The following is a 17395-nucleotide window of genomic DNA, read 5'->3' as shown; positions in this document are numbered from 1 at the left end:
TATTTTCATAAAATGAATTTTTACAAGAGGGGCAAATGAGTAATTTGCACGAATAAACCAAGAAAATCTTGAAATTATGGGCAATAATTGAAATAAAAAGTGAAATGAGATTTTGTTGAGTGTGTAACAAGGAAACGTCACATTCCACCAACAAAGGGGATCCATTATGTGTGTGTGCAAGTGTCAAAAAGCTTAAGCAAAAGACATCTATGTTACTTTACCTTTGATAGTTTCTAATTATGTACTCAAATAAATAAATAAATAAAAACAATTTCTTTATATTTTTATGATCATATCAATTACCTTCATTTCTGTTCATCTCCAAAAGGGCAATGAGATTGAATGGACTTATTACCTTCATTTCTGTTCATCTCCAAAAGGGCAATGAGATTGAATGGACTTATACTGTACACTAAATTACAAATTTAGTGCATCATCTACTTCATGAAAAATATTATGGTTTCAGTCCATATGTTTTTTTTTGCATTTCGGTCCCTAAAACATATTTTTATTGCACATATGGTCCCTAACATGTACGACAGTAACAAATGGGTGTTAAGTATAAGTAAATGGCCTATTTTGCCTCATATTCAATCTCCTTCATAATTTTCATCCTTTTCAGTGAAAACCCTAAAAGATATATTCCCCATCTCCTTTGGCTTAAACCCTAAAATCAAACTAGATTATACCAAAATGAAAACAAAACCAAATCCAAATCCAACTCCAAATCAAAACTCAAACAAAATCAAAGCTAATTACAAAACCAAAAAAAAAATCAATTAGCCACAGAACTGAATCCATAATAATGAGTTACGAGCTATGAGTAGTTAATAATTACATAAATGGATAGAAGTTAAGTTACATCTATGCTCACGTGTAGTCTATATAACTTAAGATAGCTCTATATTTTATCACTTTACACATTAATTGTGTTCACCCTCATTTTTTTCATGAGAAAATTCGCCTATGAGAAATTGAGAATGATTGAGAGAGAGAGAGAACAAGATTGAAAGAATCTAAGTTATAATGATGATGAAGCGGAAGACTTGTTATCTTCTTTCCTCTCAATAAGAACACGTCTAGAAGGTGGGCCAAACATGCTTAGTACTACCTACAAACAGATAATCATTAGTTTGTACTGTGTTTGGTATGCACTGGAATGGAAGTGAGACTGATGCCAATGTGACAAAATAAATTCTTTTTCATGAGGAAAAAGAATGTATGAGGCAAGAACGATGGAGAAATGGTTATAATAACTTACTGGCAAGAAAATGAGCCCATGTAAGAACCCAAGAAGAACCAATGCGAGATACATTTGGAAGTAGTAAACCTGCATACCAAAAATCAAATGTTGAGTACTAAATAAAGTGGATCATATAATGAGAATATATATGTAGTTGGTGGTCGAACTTTGGGGCATAAATAGTCCTCTATTTATACAATAAATTCCACAAACAACAAATTCCATATATTTATGTAGAAATGTTTGAGGTTATGATAAACAACTTTTGTGGACATGACATGAATCCATGATAGTCTTGTTTGGTGTGCATTTTACTGGGATTGATTTTGTTCCAACCGAAAAGGTGGAACATGAGGAAAACACTTTACATATCTTGTATGTTAAATAAATGCCCTCCTTCTGAAATCTTATTTACCAATGCAATTTTAAGATTAGAGTAATACCACAAATATTTCGGTCCTTGAGAAGCAGAGGACGATTACTCCTACTAGCTTTGTAATTGTTATTCCACTGCAGAAGAAAGAACAAAAATAATGTTAGGGTTTCATAGTCTTTTTTATCAAAATATAAAATGCTAAGTTAGCATAGGATAAACTTAGCAGTGAGAAAAAAGAAAAGAAAAAAGAAAAACTGGAAACCTGAAAACTGAAGCACCCATTGTACCCAAAGCCTCCTTTGTCCGCTGATCTCTATCACCGCTACTAACCTGCCAGCAGAGCAAAATAGCAGTGAGAAATGACCTTTCTACCCCTTGAATTATACATAAGCAACAGGAAATTTCAAAGATAAAATTGGGAGAGTAAGACTTACCAAGAAAGCATGTGTTATATGTACACAAAACTCGACAGCAATACCCACTGACATCACCAGGTTAACAACAGACACAGCATTCAGTTGGATGTTCAGAATGGCCATCACTCCCTTCACACAATTCAAGAACAAATCATTTCCACAATATATATATATATATATATATATATATATATATATATATATATATATACACCAACATATCCACATATCCACATGAAACATACCAACATATCCACAAGAATCATCACCAGCACAAGTACAATGATACTTGAGCTCCATAGGCTGAAATGGAAGCAAAAAAGAGAAAAACAAATCAGCATTTAGCTCAAACTTTGTAGTTTTTTGGCATGATGGAATCAGAGAAGGAATGGAATGGTTCAATATAGTGGAATGAAAAAAAAAAAAGCTGAGCGTGTGTTGGTTCCTGGTTTCTGATGGAATCTATTTTTGATGAATTCTGCCATTAGAATACAAAAATACCCACATTATGTATATCTACTGAAATAATTGAAATTAATGATTTCAAACTTATATCTTTATGTAAACAAATTAAATATATTTATATAAATAAAATTATTATCTTTATGTCGTTTTAATTTACTAATGAATTTCATTCCATTTTCTTCTAACTAAATGTGTGGCAGATGATGACTCCTTTTTTATCATTCCAATTCCTGTAGAGTCCAATTCCTTTGATAGATTCTATTCCTTCCAAAAATATTCCTTTGACCATTTTCAAAGGAATGTTATTCCTTCCATTTTGTTAATTTTCATTCCTTCTCCTGTTGTAATTTCATCCCATCATAGAATGGAATGAAAAACTACAACATCACCCATTTTTATTTATGTATTTTTATTGACACATCCTTTTTTTTTTTTTTAACTTTCCTTCTATTAGTTAAACTACAATTTTATTTTCTACAAGTAACTAGAAAATATATTTATTATAATCTTGTTTGAATTTTAATGAACTCTTATAAATGTTAATTTCCTACTTTTGTAACAAAAAAAACCATTAATTACAATTAAATAATGTATAGAATAGAATTATATGTATACATAAATATAAAATATTCCGATTAAAATTTATTCCATTCCTATTGCCCATTCCATGACCTTTACATTCCATTCCATCAAACCAAACAGATAAGAAAAATAGAGTATGCCAAGGGGGGAGTGGAACTTACCTACATGTAATAACCAGGCAGACAACAAAAACAGCACCTGAAGAATCATGAGGATGTAATTTATCAGAATTTAGAAGTAATTAAGCAGCCATTTAACTTATAGAAGAGAGAAGAAGACTAGAATTCCTTATATGAAAAATGGCTAACCAATAGCTATTGCAAGACTGATCAATGCTGTCTTCCATATGTCAAGATATTGCTCAAAGAACATGTAAAACACAGAATAAGGAAACACCTCAATCTGCAAAAGGAGGCAATTGTTATATAGTAAAAACATAATTTTTAAATATAAAAATAGAAACAATTTTATAACAAGGCATTTCCTGTTTAACAGTTGTATTACATTTAAGGAATCAGAAACCCTTGAGCTAAATTCTCGTGCAGCTCTCATTGAGTTAACAAAATCAACCTGGATTAAAAACAAAAAATCTGATGAATTAAGGGCATGATATAACGCACTTGGAAGTTATAGAAAGAAATGAAATTGGGATGTTATACTACACAAATACTGACAGAATTTCATTTATTTGTGTAGTATAACATCCCAATTTCATTTCTTTCTATTACTGTAGTTTCATTTTTTCTTATCAGGGCATTGTAGGGGAAGTTTGTGATTGCTTATGTTACGTGCTTATTAGCTTATTGCGTTTTGGTAATGCTAATAAGCTAATTTGAGGATTTAACAAAATAGCTTCTCTTATTTACTTAAATAAGCACTTTTGGAAAACTTGTTCATTTTATCAGCTTATAGTGGTTTGCTAATTTCAGTGTTTGGATAAGTGATTTCATTTTAACTTCTCACCATTGTGTTTGGTGCCACATAAACTAATCCAAAAACCTTTTCCTAAACTGCATTTTGGTACTGGATAAGCTAATAAACACCTTTACCAAAATACATAAATTGTTTTAATAAGCAATCCCAAACAACTCAATACTTTGCAGAATCCCTTTTTTCCTATTAGGACATTCTATTTAAAAAAATCTACCCAATTATAGCATTAAAAAATGTTTTATATTCAGATGACATCATTATAATTAGCTACATTTGCTACCTGTTTGTTCAGGGGTGTGTGATATGTACGGAAGGAAGATGTTTGAATAATACCATTCTCGAAACCTGAAGACAAGATGTAAACTATTATTATGGTCATGCTGATGTAAGCATAACTTCAACGATATTAAATTTAGTTTTGCACTATTTCAAGTCACTTTCTTGTGTGAAACAGTGCTTCAACAACATAAATGACTTGTTCTTTATGTTTAAATTCATAGTACATTTCAATAACATAATTTTAAAGATATTAAAATTAGTGAACCTGTAAGTTCCACACTATTGGTGTAAGCTCCATGGCCACCTTTTGCACAATCAGCAGAAGGGAGAGAATCGAGGAACCATGGAAGCTTCTCCTTGAATTGTGGTGTAGTTGGACGATCATTTTGGAAATCTGAGTGACGAAAACACTGGAAATCATAAAATAGGTTAAATACAAACAATGTGCTTTTCATGAAATGATTACTATAGCATTCTACTTCCCTTTCTTTCTATTAAAGGTATTCTACTTAAGAAAATCTATCTGATTATAGCAATATCATAAAAATACAAAGCATTTTTAAATGGTATAATTGGTTATATTTTTCAAAGTACAATGTCCTAATAAAATAATACAAACTAAGTAAAAATTTATATAAGTAGTTACCGTTGTACAGTCCTTGCAAAATCCATTTGTGCTACAGGAACCATCACTAGAAGAGCAACAAGGAGGCTGAAAGAAACATTATATACTTTTAGTACATACACTTCTTTTGACATATTTAGATTCAGCTTAATGATTTTAAACAATTTACAGATGGCATCAACTGAGATATATGATGATAATTTTGGAAGAGAAAGTTATGTGATAAAGGAAAGCAAGAATGGTAGTGGTTAAACCTGATCATCAGGGGGGCAATAACTTCCATTAGTGAACTTTCTGCAGCAGCCAAAAGCTTCTGGAGATACCCAAACAAGAAAATCATCAAGCCATGAAGCAGCAGGTTTAGCAATGTAGCTTGATGTAGGTACAAGAGATGCTTTTGATATCTGCAATTAATCAATTTTAACTTCATCACAAGGTACTCGAATAATATTCCATTTCCTTTTAAATTATGGAAATATGGGAACAGCATTAAATAATATATCATTAAAAATAAAAAATTATAGAGAAAAACTAAAAGGAAGCTTTAGAATATGGAGTAACTCAAACTTTATGTCATAATTGTATCCTTCTAGGACTTCATATTCGGTGTTTATAATCACCCATATTACAACGCAGCACAAACTGTGTAGAAGTAAATGCTCAAAGATAACAAAGGAATTTCTATTTATGTAATTTTTAATGAGACAAACTTTTTTTATTATAAATAAATTACTTTTTAATTTTTAGAATAACTGAAAAAGATTACTTTCAATAACTTACTGGGGTTTAATGAGCTTTTATTATGTATAATTTTTTTTTTTTATTTTTGTAAATAAAAGTTCATTAATTATAATTATATATTGTACACAATAGAATTAACAACTCAATCCATTACCCCTTTCATCATAATTCCATTCCATCCAACCAAACAGTTCCCCAAGTAATTAACACTTTCATACCTCATTCAAAAGGGAGTTTGCATCACAATGATTGATGGAGCACAACTGATTTGTATGTCTTGATTCTGAACTGAGAAAACAGGAAAACTTAATGTGAAAAAAAAAACTTGTAGTCTACATTACAAGTTGAAATGAACTTCATCACAAGCGTTCATTAAGGAGAAAAGAAAAGTATACCTGTAATTATAGTTTTTCACAACAAAATATAGAGGTGGACCAATTCTTAGATACTCTGAGACATTATTAAAATAACCCTGCAGAAGAAATAACGTTTTAAAAATGATTTAATTGTCGACACATTACCACATGAGTTCAATTTTTTATAAATAGTTGTATCAGAATTCAGAAGCTTATGATACCTGAAGATATGAGTCTCGAGGCAGAACTATTTGTTGTTCTAAACCAGGTTGAATCCTTGTACATAATGCCTTATAAATAATTAAGATGAAAAATATTAGAGGGGTGTGAATTGAAAAATTCTTGGAAAACAGATTAAGAATATTCCAATGAAAAAACTTACAATGCTGGCCAATGATAATGCAGCAAACACAGCAATGACTACAAGTTTGACCACCCATAGACCTAAGATGGGTGCATGAACCTCCTGAAAAGTAGCATAAATTTGAAACAATGTGACCACATAAAGCTATTTCATAAAGAAAACTATTCAATGTAATAAATAGCAACACACTTTCATTGGTTTGTTTATTATAGCACCCTACTTTCATTAATTTATATTACAACATTATACTTTGAAAAATCTGCCCAGATATAGAAATGTCATCCAAATACAAAGAAATTTTTACTGATATAATTGGTAGATTTTTCAAACTACAATGCTTTTATAAGAAAGATTTGAAAGTGAAATGCTATAATAGAAAGAAATGAAAGTAACTGCTCTAATTGATTAGACTTTTCAAAGTATAATGTTCAATAAGAGAATAAATGAAACTACAATGTTGTAATTAAGTATAATTTTCAAACTATAATGTTATGACAGTTTACATTTTTGTTATAGTACAATGCCTTTATAAGAAATAACAATGGAAGTACCATGTTGTAATAGAAAGAAATGAAAGTAGGATGCTATAATACACCTATAAATGGAAGTAAGTTTTCTAGAATTTAGCCCTAGATATTAATGATATGTCACCTACTTCTCTATATCCATAAAATAAACTCATTTCATTTTACCATTTCCTTACCTAAAACTTCTAGCCTCAGTGATCATACCATTGTGCAGATACAAAAATAGAAAAAAGATAAAACAAAGAACATTTCATCGATGATGGAAACATGTTATATACCTTCATATACCGAGTAAGTAATCCAGATTTTCTCTGATTATTAACTGAAATAGCAATGATTTCAAAACCCTTTATATTATGCAAAATAAAATATAACTAACACGGTAAAATTGAATAAGGTAAACCTTTCACAGACCTTGATCAGTATCAGAAACTGAGCTTGAAACTTTAATACAAGGAAAACAATCAATCCTCTGGTCCTCAGCTCTCATAAAATCAAAAACAATCAAAGCTACAAAAGCAGTGACTTGCAGAAGGAAGTCCAAGAGAATAGCCAGTGCTGAAATGTAAATTGTAATCAAAGTTACACAAGTCCATGATAGTATTATAGAATCCTACTATCATTTCTTTCTATTACAACAATGTAATCTAAATAAAACCCCCAAATTGTAACAATGTGATCCAAATACAAAACAATTTCACTAATAGTAATAAGAAACTTTAGTAGGATGATGCTATAGCTCATAAAATAATGAAAGTATGTTGCCATTTCTTTCATTTCCGCCATTGTCAAAGGTAAAATGCAAGATATACCAATGTACTTTCATTGATTTGTTTGTCATAGTGTTCTACTTTCATTTCTTTCTAATACAAAATCATACTTAAAATTTTTTACCCAGTTATAGCCATGTCATCCAAACACAAAGTAATTTTCATTGTTGTAATTGGATAGATTTTTACTACATGATATAACATGGTAGATTTTTCAAAATATAGTGCATTAATATAAAGTATAGAAAGGACAATGTGTTAATAGAAAGAAACTAAAGTAGGATGCTATAAACAAAGATAAATGAAAGTATGTTGCTATTTCATGTCACATAAACAAAAAACCATGGCTAACCTGCAAACATGGAAAATACGCGACATGCTGGCATAGGAATAAAGCTTCCAACCGCAAATGCTAAAATTTCAGACAGACTGGCGAGAGTTATAGATGGTCCCACTTCTGCAAGTGCATTACTTATTCGGCCTTCCAAAGGCAACTCCACTTGTTGCCTTTTAACTGCATGCACTAGAATGCACATGTTGTCTACCCCAACCTTTCAAAACATATACCAAATTAATAATCTCTTCATCTCATATAGGCCAAACTTACTTTAAGAAACATATGAAAGAAATGGCAATGTACTTTTAATTATCTCTTTATCATAGCATCTTATTTTCATTTTCTCTATTACAACATTATTATACTTTGAACGTTCTCCCAATTATGGAAATGAAGAAAGCTATAATTGGTATATTTTTGAAAATACAATGTTGTAGCAGATAAATATACAAAAGTAAGTTGCTATTTCTTGCATTTGTTCATCTAAAAACAATTTGAGAGAACACATGATAAAGAAAAGGATGAAACTTACAGCCAAAACAAGAAAAGGGATGACTTCCATGATGATGAGTGTAGATTTTACTCCAATTGCACTGAAAAAACCAACTGATGCAATAACTGATAGCATGACAAGCATTACTCCAGAAAGCCCAAGCAATACCTAGGGTATAAGAATATTTAATAATTAAAATATGAATAGTGATTATCTTAAAAATATTATTAATTAAAGGCTTTGCTTGATGATGAAAATACCTTGGACGAAATATAAAATGAAGTGAAGCGAGGAGTGTCACCCAATGCCAAAGATATATAAGCAAACATCACAAGGTAGCTTATCTGAAAAATAAGCAGAAATATAAACCATGTACTTTCACTTGAAGTTAAATCTATCAAACTAAAACACCATCAAACTTTTCCACATGATGGAGAAAGATTAAACACACACACACAAGAACACAAAACAAGCTCTTACCAAAATTGTTATAGCATCTGCAGTACTTTCTCTTTTCAATTCTTCTTCAATAGAGCTTTCAGAGGAATAGGATAATGTCAAATTCTTAGATGCCACCATTGGCAGGAGCTCAACCTGATACGTATTAAGAGTAGAAAATAAAGTGAAATGTCATAAAAAAATATCCATTTCAACTGAAAAAAAAAAAGTGAAAGAGGAAAAAAGACAAACCTCCACTAATTTAATGAAGGCTTTCTCCCAAGCGATTGCCCTTTTAGTTTCATTGCTTTCTTTATCAATCACATTGTTCACAGGATAAGTTATGATGAATGCAGAAGCCTGGCTTTTAATCATTGTTGTAGGGTCACTATAAAACATATATAAAGTTGCAATAAAAAAATAATATATCATGGAATTACCTCAGAGTAATTGCTACCAGAGAAACCTCCTAATGCTGTGCTTGGTTCTAGTGGGCCTTTGAATGCACTCATGCAGTTCTCATCAGAAGTGTAATGCTAACATAAATCATCCAAATAACCAATTTCAGATTGCTTTAATTTTCATTATAGATAAAGACATGTTACAAGGGTTGGATTTATAAAATACCAATATAAAATAAAATTTACAACCATGCATAGATTGATAGATTACATTGTTGGGATTATTTGGTTAACATGAAAAAAGGATTTTTTCCAGACCAATATTTATACCTGAAAGCAGTATTCAGCATGTTCAATACCCCCATAATTCTCAAAGTTTTTAGGATCCATTTTGTAATACTACAAAATAAAAACAAAAAATAAATCATCAGACAATACACAACATATGGTACAATTGTGTATAATCTAAATACAGGAATTCTTCAACTTGTAATTCATTATATTATGAAAGCTTCCATATAGGTTTCAATGGTCAAAGACTATAAAATTTATTACAGTAAATAAGAATTACCTGAAGAATACTTTGTGTAGCACAAGCCTCGCCCAGAGGTTTCATGCATATGTCTGTCAAAGAAACCAATGATCCAGTATAATTTGCTCGAATTCCATCTACCTATTAAAACATTTCAACTTATACATTTCTCAACACAATAACCAAAAATATCATGGCATTGATAATTAGGAAGTAAAATCAAATAGTACCTTATCTTGTATTGCAAAAAGCAACTTAATATTTTCCTCTGTGACAATAGTTGGTGGTTTCTCATGTGTAGCCAAAGGTTTAGTCGCCAATAAGAGCTGTATATAATGGTTGGATGCATTATGTCAAAATGTAAATAAATAAAAATTTTTGAAAATGTGTCAATATGTAGAAAAACTAATTATGCTGATAGATACTCACCTGCTCGATTCTATAGAAAGGTGCAAGGTGGCTGTCAAAGTATTGTTTCTCTTCTGCAGCTCTACTCCCATGGCCTACCCAAAGCTGCAATAATAAAAGTACAAAGATAATAAGTCCCTGTTTCTTTTTAACTTAATCTGCTTAATGAATATAGGACTACATATATTCTTTTTGACTTTATGGGTTAAGAAGGTCTATATATGTTAAGTCAAGAAACCTAGCGATTAATACAAGACTAAAATGCTCTGAACAGAGTAAACTACAGAAATAGTCCATGTAGTTATGTAAAAAGTACGGATTTGGTCCTCATCCATAATTTCAACCTTTTTTGTCTATGAAAGCAAGTATTGTAACCCTTAATTTCAACCAAAAATGACTATTTTGTCCTTATACGATTTTTTAAGAAAGTTATTAGTTATAATTTTATTATAGCAATAGGAAAACTGGTCATGCAAAGTTTCCTATTGCTATAGTACAACTATAAATAATAAACAAATAATTTAAAAAAAAAAAACGATAACGGAAAAGTAGTCATTGTAGGTTGGCTACAGACAAAAGGTTTACAATACTTACTTTCGGGGACAAAAAAGGTTTCAAATTATAGATGAGTACTTAACCTGTAAATTTTGCATAACAACAGGGACAATTTATGTAATTTAGTCATCTTTGTATAAAACTCTACTTGTCATTAATACAAAAATAAACCATGAACAGAGTTGAGATATAAAGTAAGTTAGAAAACTCAAGTAAAAAATAAGTTATAGTTCATACCTTCTCAGGGCGTGTCTCTACTTGAAAACGGATTAAGCCTAAACCAAGAAGAAGAACAACAGCAAGTGAAGAGCACAAGACAATAACTGGATTTCTAGCAACCCACGCTCCATATAACCTGTAAAATAATGTCTTTGTCAAGATCTAATGGTTTTATTTTAGAGTTAATCACAAAAAAAGACAAAAATTAGGAATGTAATATCACAAAATGAGCACCTATTTCACAAAATAGAATCATCCAATGTTTTTTTTTCGAAATTTTTGTTAGTGGTCCCCATATCATATTTCGCAAAAAAAACAACGAACATTTTTTTTATCTTACAACCTACTTCACGAAAAAATATCATCCAATGAAATTGTTTTTTAGTGGTCCCCACAAATCAAACATGCACAACTATTTTTATCAGATAATAACCACCTATTTTGCGAAAAACAGTGTGATTGTTTTTTTAGTGATCACATCATATTTCGTGGCAGAAAAAAAAACCGGCAATACTTCTTTTATGTGAGAAAATGACCACTTATGTCCCTAAATTGTTAATTAAGAGGTCCAGGGTTCCCACATCATATTTTCGCAAACTTAGAATCTTTTTCACAAAAATGATGTCATTTTCACGAATAAAAAATGATGTCATTTTTGTGAAAGAAATGATATCCTTTTTCCCTAAAAAAAATTGCCATTTTTTAAAAGAATTTTCTGGTGGGGACTAAGTAATTACGCAAAATAGGTAGTCGTTTTTTGTGATAAATGTTGAAAAGGTGAACATTAGGTGTGATATTTTTACCTATTTTGGTCTTTTTGTTATTAACTCTTTATATGTGTAGTTATTAGCATTGACTAATTGAATTCATGAGTTCTCACCTGAAAGTTTTTGCCATGTATCCTTGAACAACTGAAAGCTGAACCCCACTTGCTATTTGAGGGTTACCCTCCAACATCTAAGATTAACATAATCAATAAGATGATAGTTATTGAACAAATAAAAACTTCAAAACATTTCTACATGTTATACATTTGTTCTATAAAGAGACAGTATTAAACAAATATGAAATTATAATGTACCTGCATGGGGATATTCTTGTCTTTTTTCCCATGGACATGCTGTACTTGATCACCACCATTTGTCACATTCACTAATGGTCGAGTTCTCAAAGATGTTTTCCTTGCTCCTCTTTTATAAAACAAACCCCATGCAAGAAACAAGGAGGCCAAAATAATATACACTATTGCTAATGAAACTTCAATGCATCTCGCCTACAAGAAATGAAAAAATATATATATTTAAAAAGAAAAAAAAAAGAATCACTAAACGCATATCAAATTATATGAACAAAAAATTAACATTTATGAATTGTTAATTAATTTACCTTAAGAGAGCCGATTCTAACTGAGCAAGAACCTTTGTTGTGAGGTGATGAAAGGGTAGAACCAGAACAAACAGGAGATGAAGGACAATCACCACAAGAACAGCCTAATGATGTGTCACCACATGAATAAGTAGTGACATTCATAGGCTTCATTCCTGTTGACACGTCAGCATCTGGACGAAAATTTATTCCATAGGGTGAACCTGGTACTTGAAGGTCTGCTTTTCTACCAATGAAAGCAAACCACTCTGCCAAAAAAAAACAGAACATATCATTTTAGAAAAGAAATATGTAGGATTTGATTGGAAATTAATATATGTCCTTTTTTAATAATATTGTAGTAAACTGTACCTTTGAAATTTTTGGCACTAGCACCAACAAACTCAATAGCACGAGAATTCATGGTGCCAAACTTTACATCCTTGCAGGAATCAAATAAACCCTCTCCAAATGTGTCAGTTATATAGTAGTCAATACCACCCACAGTCATATTGTTCTTTATCTGAAATCAAAATAATTAAATTAAAATGAAAAAAAAAAAAAAAAAAAACAGTTTTCATAGACAAATGTGAAATATACAATATGCATTGTATCCACTATATACGGTCAACTAAGACCAATGAGCAAATGAAATCTCCAAAAATTACACCACACTCTCCAAAGATTTAACAAACACTTTTCTAAAATATAAAACAAAAGAAGAAAAGAAAAGAATCAAACACTTAAATTGTATTTGATTGGGGAGTCCTTTATAGGCATGGAGCCCACTCCATCTTTTCTCTTGTCATCAAACATGGGACAAACACTTCTTTTATTTTAGCCAAATCTAAAGATTTCCCTCCATCTTTCTTATAAATCTTAAGAACTAAAAATAGCTACTCATTCGTCAAGAATATAAACATAGTCTGACCTTAGAAATTGAAGTCACATTGATGAATTGACTTTGATGTGGAGAGCATGTAAGCTCACAAAACAGATTCAAAAAGTTTCTTAAGCATGCAGGACATCCAACTAGAAAAGGTATTGCCTGCAAGAAAAGTCAACATAAGTTGACCATTTGGTGAATTTTTTTTTTTTTTTTTTGGTTTATAATTTATAAAAGAAGGAAAACATCTTACTTGTTGGACTTGTGTACGCAATGTATCGAATTGAACTTCTGTACAACAAATGTTTCCGGAAATTGTTGGACATAAACTTTGGATCTTAGCTGATAATAAATCATCTGGCTGGAAAGAGGCAAACAACATTTAGGTAGTGTAAAGTACTGAATTACCCTTTCCGGAAAAAAAGCTAGTACCTTTACAGATGGAGAACCGAAAGGGCAATTAAGTACTTTCCCATCGCTACGTGCTCCACATATATCGTACATTGCACAATATTCTTCACCATGTTTTTCACTAGAACAATACATTAATTTCTTCTCATCAATGAATTAAAAAGGCAACAACCAATAGTGAGAACAAAAATGTAAGTTACATATTCAAATATGCCAAAAAGATACTCAAATGAGCTGATTAAAGTATTGCATAATTAAAGAAAAGTTCACCTCTGTGTGGCAAGTATCCGTGTATTAGACCTTTCTGCATTACATATACATACAAACAACAAGATCTGAAAAAATATATTTACAAGTAAATTAGTCATCAAAATATTTTAACTGATCGACTGATTTAAAATACAAAGAATATATTGTGGTTTAAATAGGTTTAGTCTTTCATTTTCCATTCCATTTATTGTGGTTTGCTTTTTAGTTGTAGAAAGTACATAGGCCAGCTTTTTTATTATTATTTCGGAGAGTGTTGTGTAGTAATTACATCGTAATCAAAACAAGATATTTTCTTCCATCAGAAATGAAAATAGTAATATATAGTTATAAAAAAAGTATTATGAAACAATACCTTTTTCCATGCATCTTTATTTTTGTAGAATAGGTGAAAAAAAGACATACACCAGTGGCATTTTGTATGGAAAAACTTATTCAACAATGTCCACATAATATTCAAACAAATACATACAGAGGGGGGCCTGAATAATAAATAGAGATTTTTCCCATCCATAACATTGCCTATATATACTTACCATATTTATTAAAATATGGGATGATATCATGCATACATCATAAGGTGTGTTTCTTTGTGATGAGTCATTGACTCCATTTAATTATTCAGAAAAAAATAAATGGTTAACATTCTCTGAATAATAGATGAAGTGATCTGGAAGTAACAAGATCTCAACATGAACAGAGATACTCGCTACTCAATAATAGATGGAGTGATCTGTTAGTACACCATATGAAGTGACAGAAATTATTTTTTTATTTTAAATAATGATAAATATCTTTTAGGCCAGTTTCTTTCTTTCTTTTTTTTTTTTTTTTTGAACAGCTGTTTGGACAGAATGGCTTAATGGGTTAAGCCACAAATTCATGGCTTAATGCCCTTTACAGTTTTACCATTTTTTCCTCCCAGCTCCACTCATCTTAATGATAAATATTTTGTTTTTGGAATGTATGGGTAAAATGGTAATTTAGTCTCATTAACTATATAGCACTTTACACGCTTTCATCAACTTTGCCTGCCCAGAACTTAATGATGAAAAAAAAAAAAAACTCAGAGTTTCACCAGTTAGTATTAACAAATTCAAGCAAGATTTCTTTTCTTAAAAAAAATAGTTAAATACTAATCAGGGTTATTGATGCAACGTGACTTTATAAAACCTAAAGAATAATGCACGCGTGCTTCACACACACATGGGAGAAGAATGTCAAGCATCTGATCTGGACATTCACCAATTTAGTCTCAAGTTCCAGAAATTTTGTGACCACAATAACTTTTTTCATTGAAATAAAAAAAGCATATGGTGAGAAAATATTGATTATCTTGTATATTTAATTCGTATAAAAAAATTAATTGGATATATACGCATCTTTTATTTTTCTGTATTATCTTTTTCAATGTAACGAAACTCCCCTAAATCAGGAATATCAAATCAAAATTGCATGAACGACCTACCTATTTTTTCTGAAAAAAAAAAAAAAAAAAAAACAGAGCTAATTAACATTTTTTTTCAAGATTACTGCTTCCTTGTGATCTTGAGTGCTAGATTAACCAAATTAAGTTAATTTCATCGCAGAAAAGTTGCAGTATTGGATAAATTTAGTCTCTGAAAAGTGAAATAACTTTACTTTCCTTTCTAAGACTATATAGACTATTTTTAGATTCTAGGTTGATAATTAATGTCTTTCAATTATTGTATTCGTGCTTTTTCCTTCAAATTGAATTGAATTCTCTAAAAATAGTAGAAATACCGTTCTTCTGAAAACAGAGATGAAAATTAATAAATGAAAATGTTCTGTTGTTTTCTCAAATTTTAAATAAATCTGTTTTAATCAATCAATCAAATTAATTAAAACAATTGTTTATAGTTCCATTTAATACACAGCTAGCGTTTACGAAATGACATGACAACGACAAAACAACTCACCAAAAAAATTACTATAATCTCATAAAAAACTAAAACCAGATTGAAGTAGATACCACATTCATTACATTGATCATGAGTAGAAAAAAGAAAGAAACACACGCATGCAGATAAAACTTTAGTAAAAGAAAGCATGCCTGAAAACAAGCAACTGCCGTGGAAAGCCGCCGTGGGAGCGTCATCATTACGGTGATACCACCGCTGTCGTTGAATAAACCGCCGATCGGATGCCGTAAAATAGCTCCGGCGACCGGAGGCGTTGGGCCTTGGTAGTTGGTGACGAAGAGAAGAGAAAGAGAATTTAAAGAATTTATAGCACTGAAAACTCAACCAAAGAGTCGCAGACTCAAGTTGAATTAAAAAAAGAAGCTTTCTAAATTGTAATTAATGGAGAGATAGTGTAGTGGCCGTTTTCGAGGATGAGGGTATTTATGTCATTTTAGAATAAGTCGATCTTTTGTGGGATTATGAATTTACAGAACTCTCCTTGCTTTCGGTTGATTTGTCGACTACGATTGACGCGTATGTTCCTTGTGACCAAATATTGTCGTTTTATCCATCAAACAAAATAACATAAATGACCTAAACAAAAACGTAATATTTTTTATACGAATAATACGTATTCTATTTTTCATTTGTATTGGCAATATATTTATATTTTTATATTTACAATAGCAATGCTTTTATAATTTATTAATCCATAATAGCAATATCTAATATTGAGTTTGTAGACTATTAAATTTTTTTTATTGTAATAGCAATATGTTATTTTACTAAGTGTAAAACTCATAAGTTACATGAGTTCATTTAATAAAATAAAAAATTAAATATGAAATTCTAAACATTTGAGATTTTTGAATTTATAAGAAAAACAAGAAATAATTGAATTATTAAATTTAATATGTTTTTTTAATTTAAATAAATAATTAAGATAAATAAATAAAGAAAACTAATGATGCTTTAATTTAGAAATTGATAAATTAAAAGAAATGTGAATTAATAAAATTGATATGTATTATAAAAAATGTATTTATTATTACATTTATTACAATTATTATTTTTAAATATTATGTGAAATTTAATAAAATAGAAAAAATCATAAAATGAAAGGTGTAATTTTTTTTAATAACCATAAAATGACATGTGACAAAAAATATAAGTGTAACATGTGGCAAAAAAATATTTATTTATTAGAGTAGATTATTATTAAAATTAAATTTGTATTTCTATGTCTTAATAACAACGTATATAAAGATAGAATATTTAGAGGTTGTTTGTTTTCTGTAAAAAAACATCTTCAAACCGTTGTTTGCTGTGCAGCGCAACATACGCGTAATACTTTTAATCTCGCAGCAGTTTATTTTTCAGAAGGCTTCTGATTAAAAAAACATTTATGCATCTTCTGCCTCATACAACATTGGGCTTGCCTCTTCCTAACCTAAACAATAAAAAAAACATCGCTCATCAAA

General features: G+C 30.2%; 1 protein-coding gene across 1 annotated transcript; it reads right to left on the bottom strand.

The window, feature by feature from the left end:
- Window positions 1–755: 755 nt before the first annotated feature.
- Window positions 756–16291, bottom strand: LOC145158876 (uncharacterized). Its single transcript, XM_079077736.1, has 39 exons — window positions 16064–16291; window positions 13993–14057; window positions 13744–13843; window positions 13565–13672; window positions 13357–13473; window positions 12798–12948; window positions 12447–12694; window positions 12142–12333; window positions 11941–12017; window positions 11079–11196; window positions 10308–10391; window positions 10109–10204; window positions 9918–10019; window positions 9677–9745; window positions 9386–9481; window positions 9198–9305; window positions 8988–9101; window positions 8768–8851; window positions 8547–8675; window positions 8030–8228; window positions 7322–7465; window positions 7186–7229; window positions 6399–6482; window positions 6238–6306; window positions 6056–6132; window positions 5879–5948; window positions 5174–5323; window positions 4941–5006; window positions 4560–4704; window positions 4296–4360; window positions 3587–3652; window positions 3391–3484; window positions 3244–3280; window positions 2281–2338; window positions 2054–2164; window positions 1882–1949; window positions 1687–1753; window positions 1262–1330; window positions 756–1111 (listed from the first exon to the last, which is right to left on the bottom strand). The coding sequence occupies exons 1-39, from the start codon at window positions 16109–16111 to the stop codon at window positions 1022–1024; spliced, it is 3879 nt and encodes a 1292-aa protein (XP_078933862.1). The 5' UTR covers window positions 16112–16291; the 3' UTR covers window positions 756–1021.
- Between the last annotated feature and the right edge of the window lie 1104 nt (window positions 16292–17395).

The sequence above is a fragment of the Lactuca virosa genome, chromosome 2 (assembly GCF_052849685.1).
Source record: "Lactuca virosa cultivar CGN04683 chromosome 2, Lactuca_virosa_CGN04683_v6, whole genome shotgun sequence".
Lineage (NCBI taxonomy): Eukaryota > Viridiplantae > Streptophyta > Magnoliopsida > Asterales > Asteraceae > Lactuca > Lactuca virosa.
This window is presented reverse-complemented; position numbering and strand designations above follow the sequence as displayed.

Coding starts and splice junctions, on each gene's coding strand:
- LOC145158876 (XM_079077736.1), bottom strand. CDS start 16,111: ATGATGACGCTCCCACGGCGGCTTTCCACGGCAGTTGCTTGTTTTCAG. Junction 11,197..11,940: donor TACATGGCAAAAACTTTCAG/GTGAGAACTCAT, acceptor ATTATTTTACAG/GTTATATGGAGCGTGGGTTG. Junction 5,007..5,173: donor ATTGCCCCCCTGATGATCAG/GTTTAACCACTA, acceptor TGTTTCTTTCAG/CCTCCTTGTTGCTCTTCTAG.